This window comes from Carassius auratus, chromosome 7, assembly GCF_003368295.1.
Source record: "Carassius auratus strain Wakin chromosome 7, ASM336829v1, whole genome shotgun sequence".
In the NCBI taxonomy this organism is placed as follows: Eukaryota; Metazoa; Chordata; class Actinopteri; order Cypriniformes; family Cyprinidae; genus Carassius; species Carassius auratus.
Genome location: NC_039249.1, coordinates 173,747 through 200,615, shown reverse-complemented (window position 1 = coordinate 200,615; position 26,869 = coordinate 173,747). Strand labels below are relative to the sequence as shown.

Here is a 26,869-nt window from a genome sequence, read left to right as displayed (position 1 = left end):
GCACACCAAATCCCAAATTCTGCTTTACTTCCTGTCTCCAGACGTACCTTCCTCTGATCGAATCCCTCACTTCCTTTGATTTCCCACAATCCTGTGTGTCCCATTCTATGATGGCTGAGCTTATAAATAAAGATGGCGTCTTCTAAGATCTAAGATTTGCTTAGATCCAATGAGAAAGTGTTTGTTTGTTTGTTTGTGGGGGGGGGGTGTTCAAGGGTACAAGTGATCTTACAGGGGTAAATTAAGAATTGGGGCTGATTGCAGACTGTTCATAACTTTTGATATTCAGTTATGAAAAGGTACTCTGGTCTTATTTGTATTGTAAAAGTAAGACACTTGGCAACTATTAAGTTTTTTGATAGTATTCTCTTTATTCTTTAACAAACTATGTCTAAAAGGGATGGATAATCTTGAGTAAACGCTGAAGGGAGATTTTAGGTCCCCCTTTTCCCCCGGGCCTGTTTTCATCTCTGGTTGTAGATCAGCAAACCGTTATTCATTATTGTATTTCACCGATGCATCTAGTCTCTCTAGTCTATCTAAATGAAGTACATATGATCTAAAGATGCCTAATTAAAAGTTCATTATTTTAATAGAATTGAGAATTGTGCTCAAATTGTGCATTTTTTTATTTTATTTTTTTATCACTTTTCTGAAGAATAAATAATAGCATAGCATTTCAGCATACTTTAGATTTGTAAAACCTGTGTACTGTATTTATGCATTTAATAAAATCTTCTTACAAAATAGAACAGTTCTTGGAATCAGTAATCCATTAACAATAATATGAAAAAAAAAAAATCAAACATACAGTAAGTGAAATCTGTGAAAACATGCAGGTACTTTTATATAAATTATTATTATTTGACTTTATTTATATAGTTCTTTATACAATACTGATTGTTTACATACAGATACAGAACTGATTCGGAATCCACTATAGTAGATCTAGTTTAAAGTGCTCAGAATAGATTTATTAACATTTGTACTTTCATTGCTACTCATTAAGCAGCATCAGTAGCTACATTTATCCTTAAGTTGAGTCCTTCATTTGGTCAGGCGTGAAAGGCAAGACCCATCTGAATCAGTTATCTTGGCGTGAGTGGTTAAGGTCAGTGAATCCATGGAACCAGAAGTGACACCGCAACCAGGAAGGAAGCGGTCAACATACTGATGCTGCTGCTGACTTCACCTGATGAAAACTCTGCATTACAAAGAGAAGAAAACAGACAGAATGTCATTCGCTGACCTTGAAATTTAGCTTAAAGCAAAAACACTACAAGTTTGAACTCTATAAAATCCATGTGCATGTTCATATTAGTGGTTATTCACGGTGTAAAAAAAATGTATTTGTGAAAATACTAGGTAAATAAAAACCTGAAGGTGTACATGGATATGAGATTATGTATTTTTGTTGTGCAATAACCTACTTGATTCAATTAGAAAATTTTGCATTTTATCTATTTAAACGAATATAGGGTCCATTTTTGACATTCTACTAAATACAAGTAACTTTGCAATTACTTGGCAACTTGTTCTACTAACCGTAAAGGGTTCTGTTCTATACCTTTGACATAAGAGTTTATGATTAATCTAATGACAGTTCATTGAATAAGTTGCAAATTAATGATAGTTGGCATGCAGTTGCAAAGTTACTTGTAGTTAGTAGATTGTCAAAAGTGGACCCAAAAAAGTGCGCAGCTTCATTGAAAGAAATTCAGTTTGAATGTTTGAATTTCCCACTTTACTGGCAGCTGAGTGAAAGTCCGCAACAACAAGTAGGTTTTATCATTGATCCCTTATTCTGAAATTCAACAGATCTTGTGTTTGAGCTTGTAGCCACAAAGATTGCATTAGACTGGATTGTGAATGGAATCTTCTGCAGTGATTCCACAAAAATGGAACAGATCACAAATTGCACAAAACCTTCTATTTGGGGAGGTGAGCAAAGGCCTCCTGTAGCAAAACGCAGTGGAGAGACACAAAAATGCATCGATTTGCTACTAGATGCCTTTGTTCAGCCCCAAGAGCCATGTGAGACACTTTTTTATGAATGAGCTTTTTATTAAACTTCTCATGGACCGATGAAGTGCAACGCCCGCTAAGTTGCATAAAACGGCTTGAAAGATCAAAGACGATTTTTGTAATAACTCCAACTGAGTTCATCTGAAAGAAGAAAGGTATATACACCTAGGATGACTTCAGGGTGTGTAATTTATGGTTTAATTATCCTTTTTGGCTGAACTATCCCTCTAAGACCTGTCTGAGTGCCCTGACGGTTACCTTCTGATGCAAAGTAGAACATTTTAAGTAAATCACTCACCTGTTCCATTGATAATAACTGAAGAAGTGAAGATCTGGAAGGGTAACGTGTTGTTTCTGGCTGCTCGAACTATAGTGTTCATTATCTGGGTGCTATTGGGTAGAACAGCGTCCGTTCCAAACACAATATCCATGCTGTTTCGGATCTTAGGCACACTCCTTAATTTTACACCAGCATCACTGGAGAGAGTTTGGAATCAAGATTCATCAATGAAAACTTTGTGTCATGTTGAATCAGCAGCTATATTCAAGAAAGCACCAGTGTATTCATACCTGAAGTTTGTTACAGATATGGTGCTGAATGAGTTAGGGTAATCAGCCAGGAAAAAAGGTTCAAGCTGTAAAACAAGAGTTGTTTGTCAAAATTGGCTTTCTTTTGAAAAAGCATGTTTTGCATAATTCATAAGAAGACATGTCATACTCACCCCTGTTTTTATCAACGAAGACCTGTTCTGAAATTCAGTTGAACTTTTATTTGAAAGAGCAGCTACAAAGGTTCCATTGGTGATGATGGTCACTGGAATTATCTGCAGTGATTCTAGGCAAGGCAAGTTCATTTATATAACACATTTCATAAACAATGGCAATTCAAAGTGCTTTACATAATAGAAAGTAAAATAATCATGAAGAAAAATAATCACAAAAATAAAACAAGCTATATAAAAACTTTGAAAATGAATAAAAAAAATACTTATGTAAAATGAATTTAAAACATTTAAAAATATAAAATGAAATGAAAATATCTGCAATGATTCTACAAAAAAAGTAATGAATATTTAAAGAAAAAGTAGTTGCAAATAACCTTTCTAGATAAGGTAACATAGTAAAATCTTAGAAATCTGGCAGATCTAAATCAACTTACTAATGACAGTAATAGAGGTGGCATCAAGGGTGAGGTTGAAGCTTGAAGTTGGATTAGAAACTGCTTCTTTTAGAGTCTCCACAATGTCGGTGTTAGTGGGGACTGGTTCGGTGGACGCTTCACTGAACACTAACTGAACCTCCGCCTCTACGTTTGAGTCTGCCTTTGTCCTGGCAATAGCTCTGGAAGAAAAGATATGTTTTACAGTATATATTTACATTCATACATATTATCTCAAAGTTGGTTTGTTATGACGAAATGGGAGAAAATATTTATTTTATTTATCTTTTTACTTATTTTATAAAATGTTTATTTTTTTATTTTATTTTTTGTGCAACTTGATACTTAAACAGTTTGAAAAGCTAAATAGATGTAAAGGGTGTATACATATATATATATATATATATTAGGGGTGTAACGGTTCACAAAATTCACGGTTCGGTTCGATACGATACACTGATGTCACGGTTCGGTTCGGTTCGGTTCGATACGTTTTAGATACAGCAAAATGTAAAAACATCTCAACTTTTCAGAATGCCGCAAGCGCACCGCGGGTCATGTGACAAGAACTAACCAATCAGCTTCATCCTTTCCCGTAACAACGTTGAGAGCTCAGCCAAGATGAAGGATCAGCTGATCATAGTTGTATATGGATTGCAATTTTGAAATAAATTTAGTAGCAGAGCTACTGCAAGTGATTTTTAGAGCTGCAAATCCATTTATCCTTCGCTGAAATTTCCGCGTCTCATGGAGAGAGCACGTCATTGTTGCTTAGCAAAGACAGACGCCTCATGAGCGCTTCTGCCCGAGCGCTTTGGAAAGGAAACCACTCTCTTGCCATCACCATTATAGCTTAAAGGGAATCCAAAGTGCACCCAAACACCAGACCTGTTGGTTATTGGAGGATCTTCTCATTTCTAGTCTGTTAAACGCATTGGCTATTTTGCAACGAGCCTTCAGCGCGTACTGAGTGAGCGAGCGCCTGCTGAGTAGCCTAACATAAACATATAAGATGGTGTTTTTTTCTTCTTCGGGAGTGTCAGGGGCGTTGCCTGTTACGTTGTTTGGGTTATTGGGCTACCTTGTTGAACGCATATCATTATATTTCTCTCTCTCTCTTTTTTTTTTTTTCAAATATAATTAATTACTCCAACGAACCGTTCGGTATACATAATGCGTACCGCGTACCGAACCGAAAGCGTCGTACCGAACGGTTCAATACGAATACGCGTATCGTTACACCCCTAATATATATATATATATATATATATATATATATACACACTCACCTAAAGGATTATTAGGAACACCATACTAATACTGTGTTTGATTCCCTTTCGCCTTCAGAACTGCCTTAATTCTACGTGGCGTTGATTCAACAAGGTGCTGAAAGCATTCTTTAGAGATGTTGGCCCATATTGATAGGATAGCATCTTGCAGTTGATGGAGATATGTGGGATGCATTCCAGGGCACGAAGCTCCCATTCCACCACATCCCAAAGATTGGGTTGAGATCTGGTGACTGTGGGGGCCATTTGAGTAAAGTGAACTCATTGTCATGTTCAAGAAACCAATCTGAAATGATTCGAGCTTTGTGACATGGTGCATTATTCTGCTGGAAGTAGCCATCAGAGGATGGGTACATGGTGGTCATAAAGGGATGGACATGGTCAGAAACAATGCTCAGGTAGGCCGTGGCATATAAACGATGCCCAATTGGCACTAAGGGACCTAAAGTGTGCCAAGAAAACATCCCCCACACCATTACACCACCACCACCAGCAGCCTGCACAGTGGTAACAAGGCATGATGGATCCATGTTCTCATTCTGTTTACGCCAAATTCTGACTCTACCATCTGAATGTCTCAACAGAAATCATCAGAGACTCATCAGACCAGGCAACATTTTTCCAGTCTTTAACTGTCCAATTTTGCCTCTTTTTCCTATTTGTAGTGGAGATGAGTGGTACCCGGTGGGGTCTTCTGCTGTTGTAGCCCATCCGCCTCAAGGTTGTGCTTGTTGTGGCTCGGTTGTAAAGAGTGGTTATTTCATTCAAAGTTGCTCTTCTATCAGCTTGAATCAGTCGGCCCATTCTCCTCTGACCTCTAGCAGCAACAAGGCATTTTCGCCCACAGGACTGCTGCATACTGGATGTTTTTCCTTTTTCACACCATTCTTTGTAAACCATAAAAATGGTTGTATGTGAAAATCCCAGTAATTGAGCAGAAATACTCAGACCGGCCCGTCTGGCACCAACAACCATGCCACTCTCAAAATTGCTTAAATCACCTTTCTTTCCCATTCTGACATTCAGTTTGGAGTCCAGGAGATTGTCTTGACCAGGACCACACCCCATTGAAGCAACTGCCATGTGATTGGTTGATTAGATAATTGCATTAATGAGAAACTGAACTAGTGTTCCTAATGATCCTTTAGGTGAGTGTATAAATCTTGATAATATTAAGTTCAAGCTTTCTGTATTTAGCCAAGGGAGTGCGGAAACTGATCAAACATATTACAGTATATTGAATCCATTGTAAATTGCTTTGGATAAAAGTATGTCAGATGCATACATTTATGCAAGGCATGATGTGTAAATTAAAATGTAGACCAAATTAACAAAGTAATAATTTAATATAATGAATGAATGAATTGATCAATCAATCAATCAATCAATCAATCAATCAATCATAGAAAGTCGTGGCATAATGGTTAGAGAGTCGGACTCCCAATCGAAGGGTTGTGGGTTCTAGTCTCGGGCCGGCAGGAATTGTGGGTGGGGGGAGTGCATGTACAGTTCTCTCTCCACCTTCAATACCATGACTTAGGTGCCCTTGAGCAAGGCATCGAACCCCCAACTGCTCCCCGCGCGCCGCAGCATAAATGATGAACACTGCTCCGGGTGTGTGTTCACAGTGTGTGTGTGTGTGTGTGTTCACTGCTCTGTGTGTGTGTTCACTGCTCTGTGTGTGTTCACTGCTCTGTGTGTGTGCACTTTGGATGGGTAAATGCAGAGCATGAATTCTGAGTATGGGTCACCATACTAGGCTGTATGTCACGTCACTTTCACAACATTTTTAACTTACCTGAAACCAGTCACAATGGTCCTGATGAAACGAGCTCCAAACTTTTTCCTATAGACATCATCAAACTGTGAAAACATTAAGTCAGGTTTAGGATTTTTTTTTTCCTAATATTTTATGAAACAATTACATTTATCTTTTCAAATGCTTCAGGCACCTACCATACTCTCTACTTTTGTGGCTAGGTTTTTAAATTCCGGAGTTTGAGGGTTTAACAGTGCTGGAACAAACACTTCTATAATGACAATCTGTATGGCAATAGTTGGCTGAGGACGTGCTGGTGCTGTTGTTGTTGTTGTTGTGGTTGCTGCTGTTGTTGTTGTCGTGGTTGTTGTTGATTTTGTTGTAGTTGTTGTTGTTTTAGGACTGGTAGTGGATGATGTGGTTGTGTTTGCAGCTGCTGGTGTTTTAGGAGTGGCTGTAGAAGTTGTGGTTGTTGCTGTTGTATTAGGTTTGGCTGTAGATGTTGTGGTTGTTGTTGATGCTGTTGTATTAGGTTTGGCTGTAGATGTTGTGGTTGTTGTTGATGCTGTTGCATTAGGTTTGGCTGTAGATGGTGTGGTTGTTGTTGATGCTGTTGTATTAGGTTTGGCTGTAGATGTTGTGGTTGTTGTTGATGCTGTTGTATTAGGTTTGGCTGTAGATGTTGTGGTTGTTGTTGATGCTGTTGTATTAGGATTGGCTGTAGGTGTTGTGGTTGTTGACACTGTTGTTTTAGGCGTAGTTGTAGTTGTGGTTGTAGTGGCTATGGTAGTTGTGGTGGGCTCCCTTACTGTTGTGTGTGTTTAGTTGTATTGTAGAATATGGAAAATAAAAGTAAAAGTTTAGAAAAATATCTCAAGATTTAAAGATTTAATGCAAGATTTAAAAAACAAGAGCTTTAGTTAAATAACAACACAGACTAAAACAGAATGCATTGTAAATTATTTTGAATGATATACTGATGATGTTGTTTGTTTGACTTACGTGTTACTGTGGTGATATTGAGAGTGGCATTAGCTTTCATAATAGTGTTTATTATCTCTGCATCATTGGGTAAGGTTCCAAATGTCACATTCATATCAGTGATGATTGACCCATTACTACAGAAGAGACAGAGAAGAGAGAAACATTGTCATTTTTTAAAATGCAAGGCTCAATACTGAAACCACCTAGGCTGTAGGACCTTTGGAAGATGTTTATGCAGCTATTTTTTGTTTGCTGTAGCTTTCTAGTGGCATCAAAGGATTAGTTTAACCCCCCCCCCCCCCCAAAAAAAATATCTGTCATTAATTACCCTCGTGTCATTCCAAATCTATAAGACCTTTGTTCGAATATATTTTTGACCAAATCTGAGAGTTCTCTGTCCCTCTGTAGACAGAAATGCAACTTCAATGTCCCCAGGTCGAAAAACATAGCAAGAACATGCGCGCAAAAAGAGTTCTTGCATCTGTGTAAAATTAAGGTTGAACCACCGATGTCACATGGGCTTGTCACCGATGTCAGCTAAGTTCCTGCTATGTTTCTGGGTCTGGAAACATTGCAGGTGCATTGCTGTCTACAGAGGATTAGAGAGCTCTCAGATTTCATCAAAAATATCTTAATTTGTGTTCTTAAAATGAACAAAGGTCTTACAGGTTTGGAACGACAGGAGGGTGAGTAATTAATGACAGAATTTTCATTTTTGGCGAACTAACGTTTCAGGTCTTTTCAGATGCTGTGTATTAAATTATAAAATATTTTGTCTTGGCAGCCAGTAGAAAAGTAAAAATATTAGATTTGAAAACATTATTTTTGCTACTTTCCTTGCCTCTGTCACTTCATATGACCCCAAATAAATGGTTGAACATCAGAAATAGCTATTCCTAACATGTAGAAATGAGCAGGAAAATGTGTAAATAGCTTTCTAGATTTTCCTGTAAACCAAAGATGAAAATTAAATGTACTCATAATTAAAGGGATGAAATGCTCACCGGAACCGAATAACTGTTAGTCCTTTGAAGGAGGCCGATGCATTTTTAAACAATGGTGTCAACTGTGGAAAATAGAATGTCATTGTCAGGTTCAATACTTAGTTATAAAATATGAAATATTTTTTTGTTACTTCTACAGGGCTTTTCCTGTCCTCACCCAGTTATTTTCAAGCAAACAAGCTGCAAATACGTTATTGATATCTCTCCTTTTTTCCTTTTGCCTGTTTTTTTTTTTTTTTTGTTTACACCAAAGCATCAATAAAAAAGTTTGCACTGGAGTAAAGAAAAATTACTGTCCATGTGTGGTGCAGCTAGTTTGCACTAGTGTTGGGCAGTGCATAGTTTTAAAATTTGAGTAATAATATTACAGTCCCAAGCCCCCCCAAAAAGAAAAATGCTAGATACTTTTTTATGTCACAATTGCTAATGATTTGAAATTAAAAAATCCAATCATCCCTATTCATTGTCATGACATCACCAATGCAGCAAGCTAGCTTAGTTTGAAAATTGAGAAGTCCACATCATACAGAGGCTGGAAATACAGCCAATATTTTAAGCCACACATAAATTGTGGAGTGGTACTAAGAATAGACTTACGTCTGTAACGTTCAAGGATTCACAGACTGCTAAATATCACACACTTCTGGGGGTGTAATGGAAAAGTAATGCCACTGGTAGTGTAATTAATTACTTCTAGCCAGGAGTAATAGGTAAATTCCTAAAAATACTTTTTAAAGGAGTCACTATTGAAGTAATGTGTTATATATTTCAATTATTATAAACAATCCTAAAACTTATTTGCACTAATATCTACATTAGGGTGAAAAATGAAACACTGAATACATTTAAATACAAAGAGTTTGTTACTTTAAATTTATGGTGTAAACTGCAGGCCTTAAGTATTTGCCATTCAACGTACCGTATCATTGACTTCTTTTTCTCTGTTTTTATATGCTTCTGAAGCTGGATTTGACAGATCAGAGACAAAATTTCCACTGCTGGAAAAGCTAACAAAAACTGTCTGGGTTGAATCTGGGGTTGTTGTTGATTGAGCTTTGGTTGTGAATGTAGATGTAAGTTGTTTTGAAGTTGTTTCTGTAGCTGTTAGTAGAGTTGCAGCTGTTGTATTGTGATTGACTGTAGATGTTGTGGTTGTTGTTGACACTGGTGTATTAAGATTGGCTGTAGACGTTGTGGTTGTTGTTGACACTGGTGTATTAGGATTGGCTGTAGACGTTGTGGTTGTTGTTGACACTGGTGTATTAGGATTGGCTGTAGACGTTGTGGTTGTTGTTGGCGCTGTTGTATTAGGATTGGCTGTAGATGTTGTGGTTGTTGTTGACACTGGTGTATTAGGATTGGCTGTAGACGTTGTGGTTGTTGTTGATGATGGTGTATTAGGATTGGCTGTAGACATTGTGGTTGTTGTTGGCGCTATTGTATTAGGATTGGCTGTAGACGTTGTGGTTGTTGTTGACACTGGTGTATTAGGATTGGCTGTAGACGTTGTGGTTGTTGTTGATGATGGTGTATTAGGATTGGCTGTAGACATTGTGGTTGTTGTTGGCGCTGTTGTATTAGGATTGGCTGTAGACGTTGTGGTTGTTGTTGGCGCTGTTGTATTAGGATTGGCTGTAGACGTTGTGGTTGTTGTTGATGATGGTGTATTAGGATTGGCTATAGATGTTGTGGTTGTTGTTGACACTGGTGTATTAGGATTGGCTGTAGACGTTGTGGTTGTTGTTGATGATGGTGTATTAGGATTGGCTGTAGACGTTGTGGTTGTTGTTGGCGCTGTTGTATTAGGATTGGCTATAGATGTTGTGGTTGTTGTTGACACTGGTGTATTAGGATTGGCTGTAGACGTTGTGGTTGTTGTTGATGATGGTGTATTAGGATTGGCTGTAGACGTTGTGGTTGTTGTTGGCGCTATTGTATTAGGATTGGCTGTAGACGTTGTGGTTGTTGTTGACACTGGTGTATTAGGATTGGCTGTAGACGTTGTGGTTGTTGTTGATGATGGTGTATTAGGATTGGCTGTAGACATTGTGGTTGTTGTTGGCGCTGTTGTATTAGGATTGGCTGTAGACGTTGTGGTTGTTGTTGGCGCTGTTGTATTAGGATTGGCTGTAGACGTTGTGGTTGTTGTTGATGATGGTGTATTAGAATTGGCTGTAGACGTTGTGGTTGTTGTTGACGTTGGTGTATTAGGTGTGGTTATAGTTGTGGTTGTAGTGGCTTTGGTAGTTGTGGTGAGCTCCCTTACTGTTGTGTGAGTTTAGTTGTGTTATAGAATATGGAACATAAAAATAAAATTTGAGAAAAATAACTCCAGCAAGATTTTTAAAAAGCAGTGCAAGAGCTAAAACAGAATGCATTGTAAATTATTTTGAATGATATACTGATGATGTTGTTTGTTTGACTTACGTGTTACTGTGGTGATATTGAGAGTGGCATTAGCTTTCATAATAGTATTTATTATCTCTGCATCATTGGGTAAGGTTCCAAATGTCACATTCATATCAGTGATGATTGACCCATTACTACAGAAGAGACAGAGAAGAGAGAGGCATTGTCATTTTTTTAAATTGAAGGCTCAATACTGAAACAGTCTAGGCTATAGCACTTTTGGAAGATGTGTTTATGCAGCTATTTTTGGTTTGCTGTAGCTTTCTAGTGGCATCAAAGGATTAGCTCCCCCCCCCACCAAAAAAAAAGAACCACCGATGTCACATGGGCTTGTCACCGATGTCTGCTAAGTTCCTGCTATGTTTCTGGGTCTGGAAACATTGCAGGTGCATTGCTGTCTACAGAGGATTAGAGAGCTCTCAGATTTCATCAAAAATACCTTAATTTGTGTTCTTAAAATGAACAAAGGTCTTACTGGATTGGAACGACAGGAGGGTGAGTAATTAATGACAGAATTTTAATTTTTGGTGAACTAACCCTTCAGGTCTTTTCAGATGCTTTGTATTAAATTATTAAATTATTAAATATTTTGTCTCGGCAAACCAATAGAAAAGTTGCCTCTGTCACTTCATATGACCCCAAATAAATGGTTGAACATCAGAAATAGCTATTTCCCACATGTAGAAATAAGCAGGAAAATAGCTTTCTAGATTTTCCTGTAAACCAAAGATGAAAATGAAATGTACTCATAATTAAAGGGATGAAATTCTCACCGGAACCGAATAACTGTTAGTCCTTTGAAGGAGGCCGATGCATTTTTAAACAATGGTGTCAACTGTGGAAAAAAGAATGTCATTGTCAGGTTCAATACTTAGTTATCGATTATGAATTAACCAAAGTTTTTTTTTTTTTTACGTCTACAGGTCTTTTCCTTTCTTCACCTAGTTCATCTCAAGCAAGCAATCTGCACAATAGTTGCAACTGATCTCTCTCTCTCTCTCTCTCTCTTTTTTCATTTTCATGACATCACCAATGCAGCAAGCTAGCTTAGTCTGAAGATGGAGAAGCCCACATCATACAGAGGCTGGAAATACAGCCAATATTTAATGTCACACATAAATTGTGGAGTGGTACTAAGAATAGGCATATACCTGTAACTTTCATGGATTCACAGACTGCAAGATATCACAAAATTTGGGGGTGTAATGGAAAATTAATACCATTAGTAATGTAATTAATTGTTTCTTGCTGGAAGTAATAGGTAACGTCATAATATTACTTTTGAAAGCAGTCACTACAGTAGTAATGAGTATTATACATTTTACATATTACATTTTCAGTAACAATCCCAAAACTGTTTGCACTGATATCTACATTCTTCAACGTACCGTATCATTGACTTCTTTTTCTCTGTTTTTATATGCTTCTGAATCTGGATTTGACAGATCAGAAACAAAATTTCCACTGCTGGAAAAGCTAACAAAAACTGTCTGGGTTGTGTCTGGTGTTGTTGTTGATTGAGCTTTGGTTGTGATTGTTGGTTCACCCATGGATGTAAGTTGTGTTGTTGTTGCTTCTGTAGGAGGGGCTGTAGTTGTTAGCAGAGTTGCAGTTGTGTTCAATGGAACAGTCATAGATTCAGTTGTTGCAGTTGTAGGTGAGTTTGTTGATTCAGGTTTTTGTGTAGGCTTGGCAGTTGTAGTAAACAGAGTTTCAGTTGTTGTTGAGCAGTGTTGTCTCAGCTGTTGTGTCACTTTTAAGCAGAATTGAGTCGTTTGTGTAGCTGAGCTTGATGTCACAGTCATGTTTGTTGTAAACATAATTGTAGGTTGAGCTGTACTTGTTGTAGGTAGGGATATTGTTGCTGTCTGCAATGTGGTGCTGTGTTCAGATGTAGTTGATTGTTTTGTTGTAGATGATAAAAGAGTTGTGGTTAATGTTTCAGCCGTAGATGTAAGTTGTCTTGTTGTTGTTTCTTTAGGAGGGGCTGTAGTTGTAACTTGAGATGTAGCTGTAGGTGAGTTTGCTGTAACCTCAGTTGTAGATTGAGCTGTATTAGTTGTAGGTAAGGATGTTTTTGATGTATGCATTGTGGTGCTTTGTTCAGATGTAGTTGATTGTTCAGTAGTAGATGTTGAAGCAGTTATGGTTGTAAGTTCAGTTGTAGATGTTGAAGCAGTTGTGGTTGTTGGTTCAGCTGGAGATGTAAGTTGTGTTGTTGTTTCTGTAGGAAAGGCTGTAGTTGTAACCTGAGATGTAGCTGTAGGTGAGTGTGTTGTAACCAAGGTTGTAGATTGAGCTGTATTTGTTGTAGGTAAGTGTGATGTTGATGTCTGTGTTGCGGTGCTTTGTTCAGATGAAGTTGATTGTTCAGATGGAGATGATGATGCTGTTGTGGTTGTTGGTTGAGTTGTAGATGTTAAAACAGTTGTGGTTGTTGATTTAGCTGTAGATATGAGTTTTGTTGTTGTTTCTGTAGGAGGTTCTGTAGGTGTAACCAGAGATGTAGTTGTAGGTGAGTTTGTTGTAACCAGGGTTGTAGATTGAGATGTACCTGTAGTAGGTAGTGATGTTGTTGCTGTCTGCATTGTGGTGCTTTGTTCAGATGTAGTTGATTGTTCAGTTGTAAATGTTGAAGCAGTTGTGGTTGTTGGTTCAGCCATAGATGTAAGTTGTGTTGTTGTTTCTGTAGGAGGGGCTGTAGTTGTAAGCAGAGTTGCAGTTGTAGGTGAGTTTGTTGTGATCGCAGTTGTAGATTGAGCTGTACTTGTTGTAGGTAAGGATGATGTTGATGTCTGTGTTACGGTGCTTTGTTCAGATGTAGTTGATTGTTCAGTTGTAGATGATGAGGCAGTTGTGGTTGTTGGTTCAGCCATAGATGTAAGTTGTGTTGTTGTTTCTGTAGGAGGGGCTGTAGTTGTAAGCAGAGTTGCAGTTGTAGGTGAATTTGTTGTGACCGCAGTTGTAGATTGAGCTGTACTTGTTGTAGGTAAGGATGATGTTGATGTCTGTGTTGCGGTGCTTTGTTTAGATGTAGTTGATTGTTCAGTTGTAGATGATGAAGCAGTTGTGGTTGTTGTTTCAGCTGTAGATGTAAGTTGTGTTGTTGTTTCTGTAGGAGGTGCTGTAGTAGTATCCCGAGATGTAGTTGTAGCTGAGTTTGCTGTAAACTCAGTTGTAGATTGAGATGTACTTGTTGTAGGTAGGGTTGATGTTGATTTCTGTGTTGTGATGCTTTGTTCAGATGTAGTTGATTGTTCTGTTGCAGATGTTAAAACAGTTATGGTAGATGTAAGTTGTGTTGTTGTTTCAGTAGGAGAGACTGTAGTTGTAAGCATAGTTGCAGTTGAAGGTGAATTTGTTGTGACCACAGCTGTAGTTTGAGATGTACTTGTTGTAGGTAGGGATGATGTTGATATATGTGTTGCAGTGCTTTGTTCAGATGTAGTTGATTGTTCAGTTGTAGATGTTAAAACAGTTGTGGTTGTTGGTTCAGCCGTAGATGTAAGTTGTGTTGTTGTTTCTGTAGGAGGGGCTGTAGTTGTAACCAGAGATGTAGTTGAAGGTGAGTTTGTTGTAACCAAGGTTGTAGACTGAGCTGTATTTGTTGTAGGTAGGGATGTTGTTGCTGTCTTCATTGTGGTGCTTTGTTCAGATGTAGTTGATTGTTCAGTTGTAGATGTTAAAGCAGTTGTTTTTCTTAGTTCAGTTGTAGATGATGAAGCAATTGTGGTTGTTGGTTCAGCCGTAGATGTAAGATGTGTTGTTGTTATTTCTGTAGGAGGGGCTGTAGTTGTAACTTGAGATGTAGTTGTAGGTGAGTTTGTTGTAACCTCAGTTGTAGATTGAGCTGTACTTGTTGTAGGTAGGGATGATGTTGATGTCTGTGTTGCGGTGCTTTGTTTAGATGTAGTTGATTGATCAGTTGTAGATGATGAAGCAGTTGTGGTTGTTGGTTCAGCCGTAGATGTAAGTTTTGTTGTTGTTTCTGTAGGAGAGGCTGTAGTTGTCAGCTGAGATGTAGTTGTAGTTGTAGGTGAGTTTGTTGTGAACAAAGTTGTAGATTGAGCTGTACTTGTTGTATGTAGTGATGTTGTTGCTGTCTGCATTGTAGTACTTTGTTGAGATGTAGTTGTTTGTTCAGTTGTAGATGTTGAAGCAGTTGTGGTTGTTAGTTCAGCTGTAGAAGATGAAGCAGTTATAGTTGTTGGTTCAGCCGTAGATGTAAGTTGTGTTGTTGTTGTTTCTGAAGGAGGGGCTGTAGCTGTAACCTGAGATGTTGTTGTAGCTGAGTTTGTTGTAACCTCAGTTGTAGATTGAGCTGTATTTGTTGTAGGGAGGGATGATGTTGATGTAGGTGTTGCGGTGTTTTGCTTCGATGTAGTTGATACTTCAGTTGTAGATGTTAAAACAGTTGTGGTTGTTGGTTCAGCTATAGATGTAAGTTGTGTTGTTGTTGTTTCTGAAGGAGGGGCTGTAGCTGTAACCTGAGATGTTGTTGTAGCTGAGTTTGTTGTAACCTCAGTTGTAGATTGAGCTGTATTTGTTGTAGGGAGGGATGTTGTTGATGTAGGTGTTGCGGTGCTTTGCTCAGATGTAGTTGATTCTTCAGTTGTAAATGTTAAAACAGTTGTGGTTGTTGGTTCAGCCGTAGATGTAAGTTGTGTTGTTGTTGTTTCTGAAGGAGGGGCTGTAGTTGTAACATGAGATGTTGTTGTAGCTGAGTTTGTTGTACCCTCAGTTGTAGATTGAGCTGTATTTGTTGTAGGGAGGGATAATGTTGATGTAGGTGTTGCGGTGTTTTGCTTCGATGTAGTTGATACTTCAGTTGTAGATGTTAAAACAGTTGTGGTTGTTGGTTCAGCTATAGATGTAAGTTGTGTTGTTGTTTCTGTAGGAGGGGCAGTAGTTGTAACCAGAGATGTAGTTGTAGGTGAGTTTGTTGTAACCTCAGTTGTAGATTGAGATGTAACTGTTGTAGGGAGGGCTGTTGTTGCTGTCTGCGTTGTGGTGCTGTGTTCAGGTGTAGTTGATTGTTCTGTTGTAGATGTTAAAACAGTTATGGTAGATGTAAGTTGTTTTGTTGTTGTTTCGGTAAGAGGGGCTGTAGTTGTAAGCAGAGTTGCAGTTGTAGGTGAGTTTGTTGTGACCGCAGTTGTAGATTGAGCTGTGCTTGTTGTAGGTAGCGATGATGTTGTCTGTGTTGCGGTGCTTTGTTCAGATGTAGTTGATTGTTCAGTTGTAGATGTTAAAACAGCTGTGGTTGTTGGTTCAGCCGTAGATGTAAGTTGTGTTGTTGTTTCTGTAGGAGGTGCTGTAGTTGTAACCAGAGATGTAGTTGTAGGTGAGTTTGTTGTAACCTCAGTTGTAGATTGAGATGTACCTGTTGTATGTAGTGAGGTTGTTGATGTCTGTGTTGCGGTGCTTTGTTCAGATGTAGATGATTGTTCAGTTGTAGATGTTGAAGCAGTTGTGGTTGTTAGTTCAGCTGTAGATGATGAAGCAGTTGTGGTTGTTGGTTCAGCCGTAGATGTAAGTTGTGTTGTTGTTTCTGTAGGAGGTGCTGTAGTTGTAACTTGAGATGTAGTTGTAACTGAGTTTGTCGTACCCTCTGTTGTAGATTGAGCTGTATTAGTTGTAGGTAAGGATGATAATGATGTCTGTGTTGCGGTGCTTTGTTCAGATGTAGTTGATTGTTCAGTTGTAGATGTTAAAACAGTTGTGGTTGTTGATTCAGCCATAGATGTAAGTTGTGTTGTTGTTGTTTCGGTAGGAGGGGCTGTAGTTGTAAGCAGAGTTGCAGTTGTAGGTGAGTTTGTTGTAACCTCAGTTGTAGATTGAACTGTATTAGTTGTAGGTAGGGATGTTGTTGCTGTCTGCATTGTGGTGCTTTGTTCAGATGTAGTTGATTGTTCAGTTGTAGATGTTGAAGCAGCTGTGGTTGTTAGTTCAGCTGTAGAAGATGAAGCAGTTGTTGTTGTTGGTTCAGCTGGAGATGTAAGTTGTGTTGTTGTTGTTTCTGTAGGAGGTGCTGTAGTTGTAACTTGAGATGTAGTTGTAACTGAGTTTGTCGTACCCTCTGTTGTAGATTGAGCTGTATTAGTTGTAGGTAAGGATGATAATGATGTCTGTGTTGCGGTGCTTTGTTCAGATGTAGTTGATTGTTCAGTTGTAGATGTTAAAACAGTTGTGGTTGTTGATTCAGCCATAGATGTAAGTTGTGTTGTTGTTGTTTCAGTAGGAGGGGCTGTAGTTGTAAGCAGAGTTGCAGTTGTAGGTGAGTTTGTTGTAACCTCAGTTGTAGATTGAACTGTATTAGTTGTACGTAGGGATGTTGTTGCTGCCTGCATTGTGGTGCTTTGTTCAGATGTAGTTGATTGTTCAGTTGTAGATGTTGAAGCAGCTGTGGTTGTTAGTTCAGCTGTAGAAGATGAAGCAATTGTTGTTGTTGGTTCACCTGGAGATGTAAGTTGTGTTGTTGCTGTTTCTGTAGGAGGGGCTGTAGTTGTAACTTGAGATGTAGTTGTAGGTGAGTTTGTTGTAACCTCAGTTGTAGATTGAGCTGTACCTGTTGTAGGTAGGGATGATGTTGATGTCTGTGTTGTGGTGCTTTGCTCAGATGTAGTTGATTGTTCAGCTGTAGATGTTAAAACAGTTGTGGTTGTTGGTTCAGCCGTAGATGTAAGTTGTGTTGTTGTTTCTGTAAGAGGGGCTGTAAATGTAACTTGAGATGTAGTTGTAGGTGAGTTTGTTGTAACCTCAGTTGTAGATTGAGATGTACCTGTTGTATGTAGTGATGTTGTTGATGTCTGTGTTGCGGTGCTTTGTTCAGATGTAGTTGATTGTTCAGTTGTAGATGTTGAAGCAGTTGTGGTTGTTAGTTCAGTTGTAGATGGTGAAGCACTTGTGCTTGTTAGTTCAGCCGTAGATTTAAGTTGTGTTGTTATTTCTGTAAAAGGGGCTGTAGTTGTAACTTGAGATGTAGTTGTAGCTGAGTTTGTTGTAACCTCAGTTGTAGATTGAACTGTACTTGTTGTAGGTAGGGATGATATTGATGTCTGTGTTGCGGTGCTTTGTTCAGATGTAGTTAATTGTTCCGTTGTAGATGTTAAAACAGTTGTGGTTGTTGATTCAGCCATAGATGTAAGTTGTGTTGTTGTTGTTTCTGTAGGAGGGGCTGTAGTTGTAAGCAGAGTTGCAGTTGTAGGTGAGTTTGTTGTGATCGCAGTTGTAGATTGAGCTGTACTTGTTGTAGGTAAGGATGATGCTGATGTCTGTGTTGTGGTGCTTTGTTCAGATGTAGTTGATTGTTCAGTTGTAGATGTTAAAACAGTTGTGGTTGTTGGTTCAGCCGTAGATATAAGTTGTGTTGTTGTTTCTGTAGGAGGGGCTGTAGTTGTAACCAGAGATGTAGTTGTAGGTGAGTTTGTTGTAATCAAGGTTGTAGATTGAGCTGTATTAGTTGTAGGTAGGGATGTTGTTGCTGTCTGCGTTATGGTGCTTAGTTCAGATGTAGTTGATTGTTCAGTTGTAGATGTTAAAGCAGCTGTGGTTGTTAGTTCAGCTGTAGAAGATGAAGCAGTTGTTGTTGGTTCAGCTGGAGTTGTAAGTTGTGTTGTTGTTTCTGTAGGAGGTGCTGTAGTTGTAAGTTGAGATGTAGTTGTAGGTGAGTTTGTTGTAACCTCAGTTGTAGATTGAGCTGTACCTGTTGTAGGTAGGGATGATGTTGATGTCTGTGTTGCGGTGCTTTGCTCAGATGTAGTTGATTGTTCAGTTGTAGATGATGAAGCAGTTGTGGTTGTTGGTTCAGTTGTAGATGTTAAAACTGTTGTGGTTGTTTTTTCAGCCGTAGATGTATGTTGTGTTGTTGTTTCTGTAGGAGGGGCTGTAGTTGTAACCAGAAATGTAGTTGTAGGTGAGTTTGTTGTAACCAAGGTTGTAGATTGAGATGTACCTGTAGTAGGTAGTGATGTTGTTGCTGTCTGCATTGTGGTGCTTTGTTCAGATGTAGTTGATTGTCCAGTTGTAGATGATGAGGCAGTTGTGGTTGTTGGTTCAGCCGTAGATGTAAGTTGGGTTGTTGTTTCTGTAGGAGGGGCTGTAGTTGTAACTAGAGATGTAGTTATAGCTGAGTTTGTTGTAACCTCAGTTGTAGATTGAGCTGTATTTGTTGTAGGTAGGGATGTTGTTGATGTCTGTGTTGCGGTGCTTTGTTGAGATGTAGTTGATTGTTCAGTTGTAGATGTTGACGCAGTTTTGGTTGTTAGTTCACTTGTAGGTGACGAAGCAGTTGTCATTGTTGGCTCAGTTGTAGATGTAAGTTGTGTTGTTTTTGTTGTTGTTTCTGTAGGAGGGGCTGTAGTTGTAAGCTGAGATGTAGTTGTTATTGAGTTTGTTGTTACCAGTCTTGTAGATTGAGCTGTACTTGTTGTAGGTAGGGATGTTGTTGATGTCTGTGTTGTGGTGCTTTGTTCAGATGTAGTTGATTTTTCAGTTGTAGATGTTGAAGCAGTTGTGGTTGTTAGTTCAGCTGTAGAAGATGAAACAGTTGTGGTTGTTGGTTCAGCTGTAGTTGTAAGTGTTGTTGTTGTTTCTGTAGGAGGGGCTGTAGTTGTAGACTGAGATTTAGTTGTAGGTGAATTTGTTGTTACCAGTCTTGTAGATTGAACTGTACTTGTTGTAAGCAGGGATGGTGTTGTGGTCTGTGTTGTGGTGCTTTGTTCAGATGTAGTTGATTGTTCAGTTGTAGATGATGAAGCAGTTGTGGTTGTTGGTTCAGCTGTAGTTGTAAGTGTTGTTGTTGTTTCTGTAGGAGGGGCTGTAGTTGTAGACTGAGATTTAGTTGTAGGTGAATTTGTTGTTACCAGTCTTGTAGATTGAACTGTACTTGTTGTAGGCAGGGATGGTGTTGTGGTCTGTGTTGTGGTGCTTTGTTCAGATGTAGTTGATTGTTCAGTTGTAGATGTTGAAGCAGTTGTGGTTGTTAGTTCAGTTGCAGAAGATGAAGCAGTTGTGGTTGTTGGTTCAGTTGTAGTTGTAAGTTTTGTTGTTGTTTCTGTAGGAGGGGCTGTAGTTGTAGACTGAGATGTAGTTGTAGGTGAGTTTGTTGTAACCAGGGTTGTAGATTGAACTGTACTTGTTGTAGGTAGGGATGCTGTTGCTGTCTGTGTTGTGGTGCTTTTTTCAGATGTATTTGATTGTTCAGTTGTAGATGATGAGGCAGTTGTGGTTGTTGGTTGAGTTGTAGATGTTAAAACAGTTGTGGTTGTTGGTTCATCCGTAGATATAAGTCTTGTTGTTGTTTCTTTAGGAGGGGTTGTAGATGTAACTTGAGTTGTAGTTGTAGGTGTGGCAGTGGTTTCAGCTGTTGTTGAGCAGTGTTGTATATGCTGTTGTGTCAGTTCATAGCAGAATTGTGTCGTTTGTGCAGGTGAGTATGATGTGACAGTCATAAATTCAGTTGTTGCAGTTGTATGTGAGTTTGCTGAATCAGCTGATGCACTACAAAATACTGTTATTGAAAAATCAAAGTACAGAGCAAGTTTAGAGTAATTTTCATACATAAATAAGTAATAAGAGATAAATTACAGTAAATTACAGACCTAAACTTAACACTGCAATTGTCAGTGTTTTTCTTCTAATCTTGGTAGCTGTCAAATAGGTCACCTATGAACATATAATACATTACGTTAGCAAATGTGTAAGAAATGGCATCACTTTTGGCATGTCAGTGAAATTAGAAAAAAAAAAAAAATATATAACACCCTCTTTCCAGATGAAACATTCCAAAAAAAAATAAAAAATGTTTCCCCGTGCATTAAAGACAATTTGTCATTTTTGCAACATCCACATTAATGAAGATGAAAGAAGTTATGATGAATAACAAATCACAAGAGAAGAATTACACTACCATTCAGACATTTAAAATCAGTACAATAAATAAAAAAATAAAAAAATGTATGTGTTTTATGCTCATCAAGAATTAATTCATTTAATTTAGTGTTGTCAAAAATAATGTGTGAACGCATATGATTAATATTTTCAGTTTAATGCATGGACAATTTTTTTATGCAATGAATGCGGGGTGGGCCACTGCTGCTTCTGTCTTTTTATTCTTGGCAATAAATGTGTTTATTTAGACACCGAATGTCTTTATGACCACATCAAATAGGACCCATATGTCATTAAAAACTATTTTTTGTCTGTCCTCTCAGCCAATATACTGTGCACGTAACACATGGTCTTCAATTACATGCAAAAATTTGGCGGCACCTACTATTTATAATTTCATATTCATAGTTCATAGTCTTCCTCTCATAAGATTGCATAATAGTGATTTTCATGAACAGCAATGTTTCGGTCAAGGTCAATATCAATATTTTATGATACAGGATATACAGTATTATATTTGTTTTAACTGCATAAATTTGCAGTTTAAATAATATTCATGAAAACGTATAAATTAATATTCAGTAAAAAGAATGAAATAAATAAAAGTTGATGTAAAGTTTCTATAAGGTATCAATTATGAGTAGTGTGTTAAATATTATAAATATAATAACACCAACTGACTGGCACGATTACTATATATTTGCCATTTTTACTATATATTTGCTAAATTTACTAAAACTATTATTTTCATGTTAGCCATTTGATAATAAATCTCTAATAAATCATGAATCATTTAGTCACGACTTGCAATGCTAAGCTTCTGCTGGTTTCGATCAGAGTAATCAATTTGAGAATGGAGTGGAAGGGCCAAGGGGGAGCAGAGAGGCTAAACTACCATTCAGAATTAGTGCAGGCCAGTTTCATGTGCAAATAGGATATATTGCACAGGATATATTACTGTGGAGCTTCTGTCACAAAAACAAATGTATTGTCTGTGTAAACATATCTGGCAATAAAGCTCATTCTGATTCTGATTCTGAAAATCCTTAGTGGAGACAGCGCTACTACTTTTGGACAAAAACACCCATCTGCTCGCATTCTAGCACTTGGAAGAGCAAGGATAATTTTTAATACAACTATAAGAAAGTCATTGGTCTTGATGCCTGACCAATGAACAATGTCAGCCACTTGCCATGGAGAACGAAAAAAAAAATGCGGTCCCACTTTATATTAAGTGGCCTTAACTACTATGTACTTACATCAAAAAATAAATACAATGTACTTATTGTGTTCATATTGTATTGCAACTTTATTTATTTATTTATTTTTGCTGCTATTGAGGTGGTAAACAGGTAAGGTTAGGGACAGATTTGGTGGTATGGGTAAGTTTAAGGGTGTGTTAAGGTGTAAGGGATTGGTCAACGTGTAATTATACATGTAATTACAGAAATTAATTACAGATGTAATTATGTGCAGATATTTTTCGAATATGAGTACGATGTTAAAACATGTATGTACACAATAAGTGCATTGTACCAAATTAATAATTAAAATTTAATATAAAGTGGGTCCAAAAGTGCATATGTATCAGTTATTTGTAAAACACTGCAAACTATTTTCATTGAATATCCTTAGCTTTTACGGGATTTAAAGTTACTACATTCACCTTTACATTGAAGTATTATCCGGTAGACAATGCAACATCTTTTATTTATATTATATTGCATATTGCAGAGAGTAACATGGCTGTCTCCAACTGCTTATAAATAAAGCATAGGAATATTTTAATCATCTTTTAATCATCTTTATATAATGACCTTTGATGCCAATATACAGCTATGAAGGCACAAGAGAACATAAACCAGGATAATAATTGATGAAAGTATGGGAGTAACTGGTGCATAATATAAATGTCGACTAATATATCAAGCATACAGTACAGATCAACATCTTTGTGTTTCCTGTGGTTTCACAGTCTTCTCCAATATGCACATTTATAAAAATAAAAAAGAACGAAAGAAATTGAAATAGAGGGTTGTTTTTTGTATTCTGCAGCATGTATATGCTAAAACAGTTGTATTTATACTTTGGTCATTAAGTTGTATTTAAACTAAAATTTTAGGCCAGCACATTTAATGATACAAATAATTCTGTTCTGATAGACCATCACATAATAGTATGTTGTTTGTCAAATTGACTTTTACATTTGCATCACATGGTAAAATAACTGAGGGTTTCGCGGTAAGCGCCTACTCGCGGTTGTAGAGCAAAACTAAAGTAAAGTGCAAAGGTAAATATGTGTAGTTTAGACTTGCGCAAATGGCTTCAAATAGCATCGCGTCTGCACGATAATAAACGAGCTGCACAGTGCACTACACAGTCCACACAGGAATTGTCATTTACACAACCGAGGAGGTATCGCAGTTTATAAACTGCATCTCTTTTTAATCCTTGCCAATGTTTAACCATTCAGCGCTCTCCTGCAGAGACGGTGCGTTCAGGAGCGGTGCAGAGATCGACTCCTGTGTGGAAGCATGCACAGTTTCACATACAGCTCACATAATCAGACTTGTGCTGTGTGTAAGCTATTGTGCAATAATTGTAAAAACTAAAATGTACGGCATGAACGAACATTTAGGTGATATATTTAAAAAATGAAATTCTGGCCCTGAAAAAGAAATGTCTAAAAATCCATATTGGAGTGGCACAATAAATAATTCTACATGATAAAAAGAAGCCTTTAAAAGTATTGATATTGATGATGGTATCGGCAGATACTGCTTTTTGTGGTCAACGATCATCTATCGGCATCAAAAATCATGATCGGAGCATCCAAATAATAAATCAATTTAATGCATCCTTACTGAACAAAAGTACTTTAAACTGCACTGATTCCAGACATTTGAATGGTAGTTAAAATGATAAAATTGATTAAATTCCAGTCCTAAAGCAGTACATTTAATTAAATTAAATACAATAATAAAAAATAAAAAAATAATTTAATTATTATAAATAATCTCAATTAAAAAATATAAAAAAATAAAAATACTTCTAAATGGTTATGAGTGTAAATCAAAATGTATGACTATAGAAATAGATAAATAAGTCAAACTCACCCAATCCATTTTGTACCTGAGTGCAATTTCTTACACACAGGTGAAGTTGTAAGTCCCTTGATAAAAGGAAATAACTGCTGTCCTCAAATTTCACATTTTTATTAGCTCTGGGTTTTTTTTTTTTTTTTTTTTTTTTTTTTTGTCACATGACACAAACCGGTGGCGGTGCATTTTAAATGCATTCCATCTTTAACCAAACTGGATATACCAAAAACCAGTGCATTCCTCCCTAAACATGGAGTCTTGTGAAATACTGCCCTTGAAAGCAAGTTTCGTTCTTGATTGAAAATATGAAACCTATAAAACAGTCAAACTCATATTGTAGACTGCTATAACAGATATTGATTATTTGACATCTTTTGCATCTTAATTGCAAAAATAATAAAGACCTAATAGAAATAAATATTTTATGCATTTATTTCTTGTTTATAACACATTGGACTTCCATTATCTGGGGGGAAAAAAAATTAATTATAAAAAAGCATAAATTAAAATCACTGCTTTAACTTTCATTTAGTTTAGTGTTTCATTTAGTTCACTTGGAGTTTCATTTACTGGGAGTTCTTCAGGTCACAAGGTTTTGTCGTCAGGATCTGATCACAAATCGTTCAAAGTTGTTGTGCAGGTTTTCACAATGAAGTGTCAAATATTATCAAGCCATGCCATCTCTTTCAGTTTTCCTCAGATGATGACTTTGAATTATTTCTTTCTTTCCTTCTTTTTGTATTTAATTGTTTTATTATTTTCAAAGTAGCATATATATTACAGTAATCAAAAAATGTTTCTAACTATACCATCACCTCCCCCCAGCACACAGCACATCAGGAGTACAATATAAGACTAAAAAATATGGTACGATATATGACTAAGATCTCAATAACAGAACATGTACAGTTCTTCCAATGTGACTGGTTTAGCATGATTGGCACGAGCTGATGATAGTTCCATATACAGTATATAGTATTTCCAGTAAGGAATGTAACCGATGTTTGATGGAAAGGTATGGAGAGGTTTCCATTACTGAAAGAGTTTCTTTGCATCAGCTGACGTAGCTAACAAAAATGTCCAGCTTTTCTCTTTTAGAGGAAATCTTTTAAAATAATACAGGAACAGGATCTTTGGGAACATAAAATATATTATCCCACAATGTTTCCCATTCAATATTTCTATTAAAGGGAATCAATTCAGATAACCATGCTCTTGCTTAAAAAAAAAAAAAAAAATATATATATATATATATATATATATATATATATATATATATATATATATATATATATATATATGCTTTATGAATTTTGAAAAAAAATAAGAGACTGTTCCTTTGTTTGGCACATTGTTAATCCATTTTACTACATTTTCTCATTTTATATCATTTAACATTAGCCTTTTATATGCCTTTTATAACCCAAGATGGCTGCACAAAAGGTTGTCCACCAGAAAGAAAATTCAAATTGTACCAAATAGATTTGGAAGTAAATAAAGTTATATTTGTTATATATATATATTTTATATATTTGCACGAGAGGCCACTGTTTTTATTTTTTGTATTTTTTATTTTTTTTATCTCCCTTATTCAGCAAGAACATGTAACACTCTACATACATTATCTGTGGCCAAAAGTGCTGTAATAAATCCTGATTGATCTGGATCAGTCAATTTATGTTTCACCAATTTTAGATGTCTGGCAGTAACTTGTTACGTTCATGGACTTTCTGTTCCCTTATTTGGTCATCTTCCTTTTCTTGTTTTGTTAATTGATAGATCCCCACCTGTCTCCAGTTCCCTCATTACCTCCTGTGTGCTTAAATACCCTGTCTGTTTAGTTCTTCGTGGTCCGTGATTATTGTAAGTTATTGTAATGCTGTTAAGTTAACCTATCCTAGTGATGTTAATGTGTTGTATATTATCTGTTATTCTCCTTCGATGTTCAGTAAACTCCTCATTTCATCAAGATCCTCCTCAAGCGATTTATTCCTATGCTAGCACATACCAACTGTAACATAACTCATATATTTCTACATATTCATTTATCAAAAAAGTAGGTCTATAGTTAGATCAATCTGAATGGTCTTTGCCGTTTTTAGGTAACACTGTAATTAAAGCTGTATTATGACATTGATGAGAATGATTTTTAGATATGGCCTCATTTATAGTGCATAACCAAATGTAGCCTCGTACTGTAGATCCCCGGCACCACATTTAGTTCAACTGGGACACTATCAATTCCCTACTCCTGTAATGAATCGATCCATTTTTGTAAGAAAAATATCCATATTGAAAATGTAATAATCATTGTAATCTGCACTCACTGATGTAAAAAAGGAAGCAGTTCTGGGGGAATGACGTATGAAGGTCAGTGCTGTGCATGCACTGGTGAGTCTCTTCTTGGTTTATATCGAAATCTTCCAATATTCTTTTTTACAAATTTCACATTTTTGACTACCTTTAACTTGTTTATTGAAGATGCAGCACAACCACCTAGCAGTGCATTACCTCTAAGAGGTCAGGTTTCAAGTATAATTCATTTAAAAGTATTGGGGCTTCATATAACATAATCCAGAGAAACACATTTTAATGATGAATCCCCTTTGATGCAGGCCACCAGGGTAAAATGATTTGCTGATTTTCTATCTGTGTTAGTGCTGGCTGCAGATAAAGTCTTAATGGTTGATGATTTTAATATCCATGTTGATAATGAATGTAACAATAAAAACTTCATAATCATCGAGAAGAAGGAGGCTGGAACCGGCAGACAATCAAATCAAACTTTAATAATCAAATAAACACCAAACAGCACAAAATCAAAATGCAAAATAAATCCAGGCCTGGTCCTCTCTCGTCCTTCACTGTCGTCGCTCCTGTTTTATATCCTTCCATCTCCTCCGTGGGACTCGAGACCGGTGGGTCGAACAGGTGTTGCTCATTTCCAATCACTCCACCGGCCTCGCTCCGTTCCCACAGCTCTCGCCCCACTCACCACAATGAAAATGATTTATTGGTATTAGCATTTAATCTTTAATTAATCTTCATTTAATTAACATTTTTCTATATCAGCATGGATAATAAAATTATCAACCATTAAGAATGTATCTCATAAATGAAACTGTAAATTAAACGCCTTTTTACAAATATGCTAGAACCATCGCCATATCAGACTGCTTTTTAAAGGTCACGTTTTTCGTGGTTTTTTTATGCTTTGATTGTGTTTACAGTGTGCAATATAACATGTG

General features: G+C 37.1%; 1 protein-coding gene across 4 annotated transcripts; it reads right to left on the bottom strand.

Moving 5' to 3' along the window:
* Positions 1-712: 712 nt before the first annotated feature.
* Positions 713-23,718, bottom strand: LOC113105400 (mucin-2-like). Of its 4 annotated transcripts, none has more exons than XM_026266440.1 (16): positions 23,637-23,718; positions 20,232-20,295; positions 12,018-20,140; positions 11,403-11,464; positions 10,648-10,763; positions 9,906-10,485; positions 9,140-9,680; positions 8,221-8,282; positions 7,235-7,350; positions 6,430-7,040; positions 6,272-6,336; positions 3,185-3,366; positions 2,748-2,860; positions 2,596-2,660; positions 2,324-2,502; positions 713-1,204 (listed from the first exon to the last, which is right to left on the bottom strand). In XM_026266440.1, the coding sequence occupies exons 1-16, from the start codon at positions 23,643-23,645 to the stop codon at positions 1,113-1,115; spliced, it is 10,980 nt and encodes a 3,659-aa protein (XP_026122225.1). In that variant the 5' UTR covers positions 23,646-23,718; the 3' UTR covers positions 713-1,112. The 4 variants fall into 4 exon arrangements, with proteins under 4 accessions (XP_026122225.1, XP_026122226.1, XP_026122224.1 ...); XM_026266441.1 differs by having other exon boundaries at positions 9,140-10,485; positions 12,018-15,727; positions 16,403-20,140; XM_026266439.1 differs by having other exon boundaries at positions 9,140-10,485.
* Between the last annotated feature and the right edge of the window lie 3,151 nt (positions 23,719-26,869).

Coding starts and splice junctions, on each gene's coding strand:
- LOC113105400 (XM_026266439.1), bottom strand. Junction 7,351..8,220: donor CTAACAGTTATTCGGTTCCG/GTGAGCATTTCA, acceptor TCTCTTCTGTAG/TAATGGGTCAATCATCACTG. Junction 2,503..2,595: donor ATATCTGTAACAAACTTCAG/GTATGAATACAC, acceptor AACTCTCTCCAG/TGATGCTGGTGTAAAATTAA.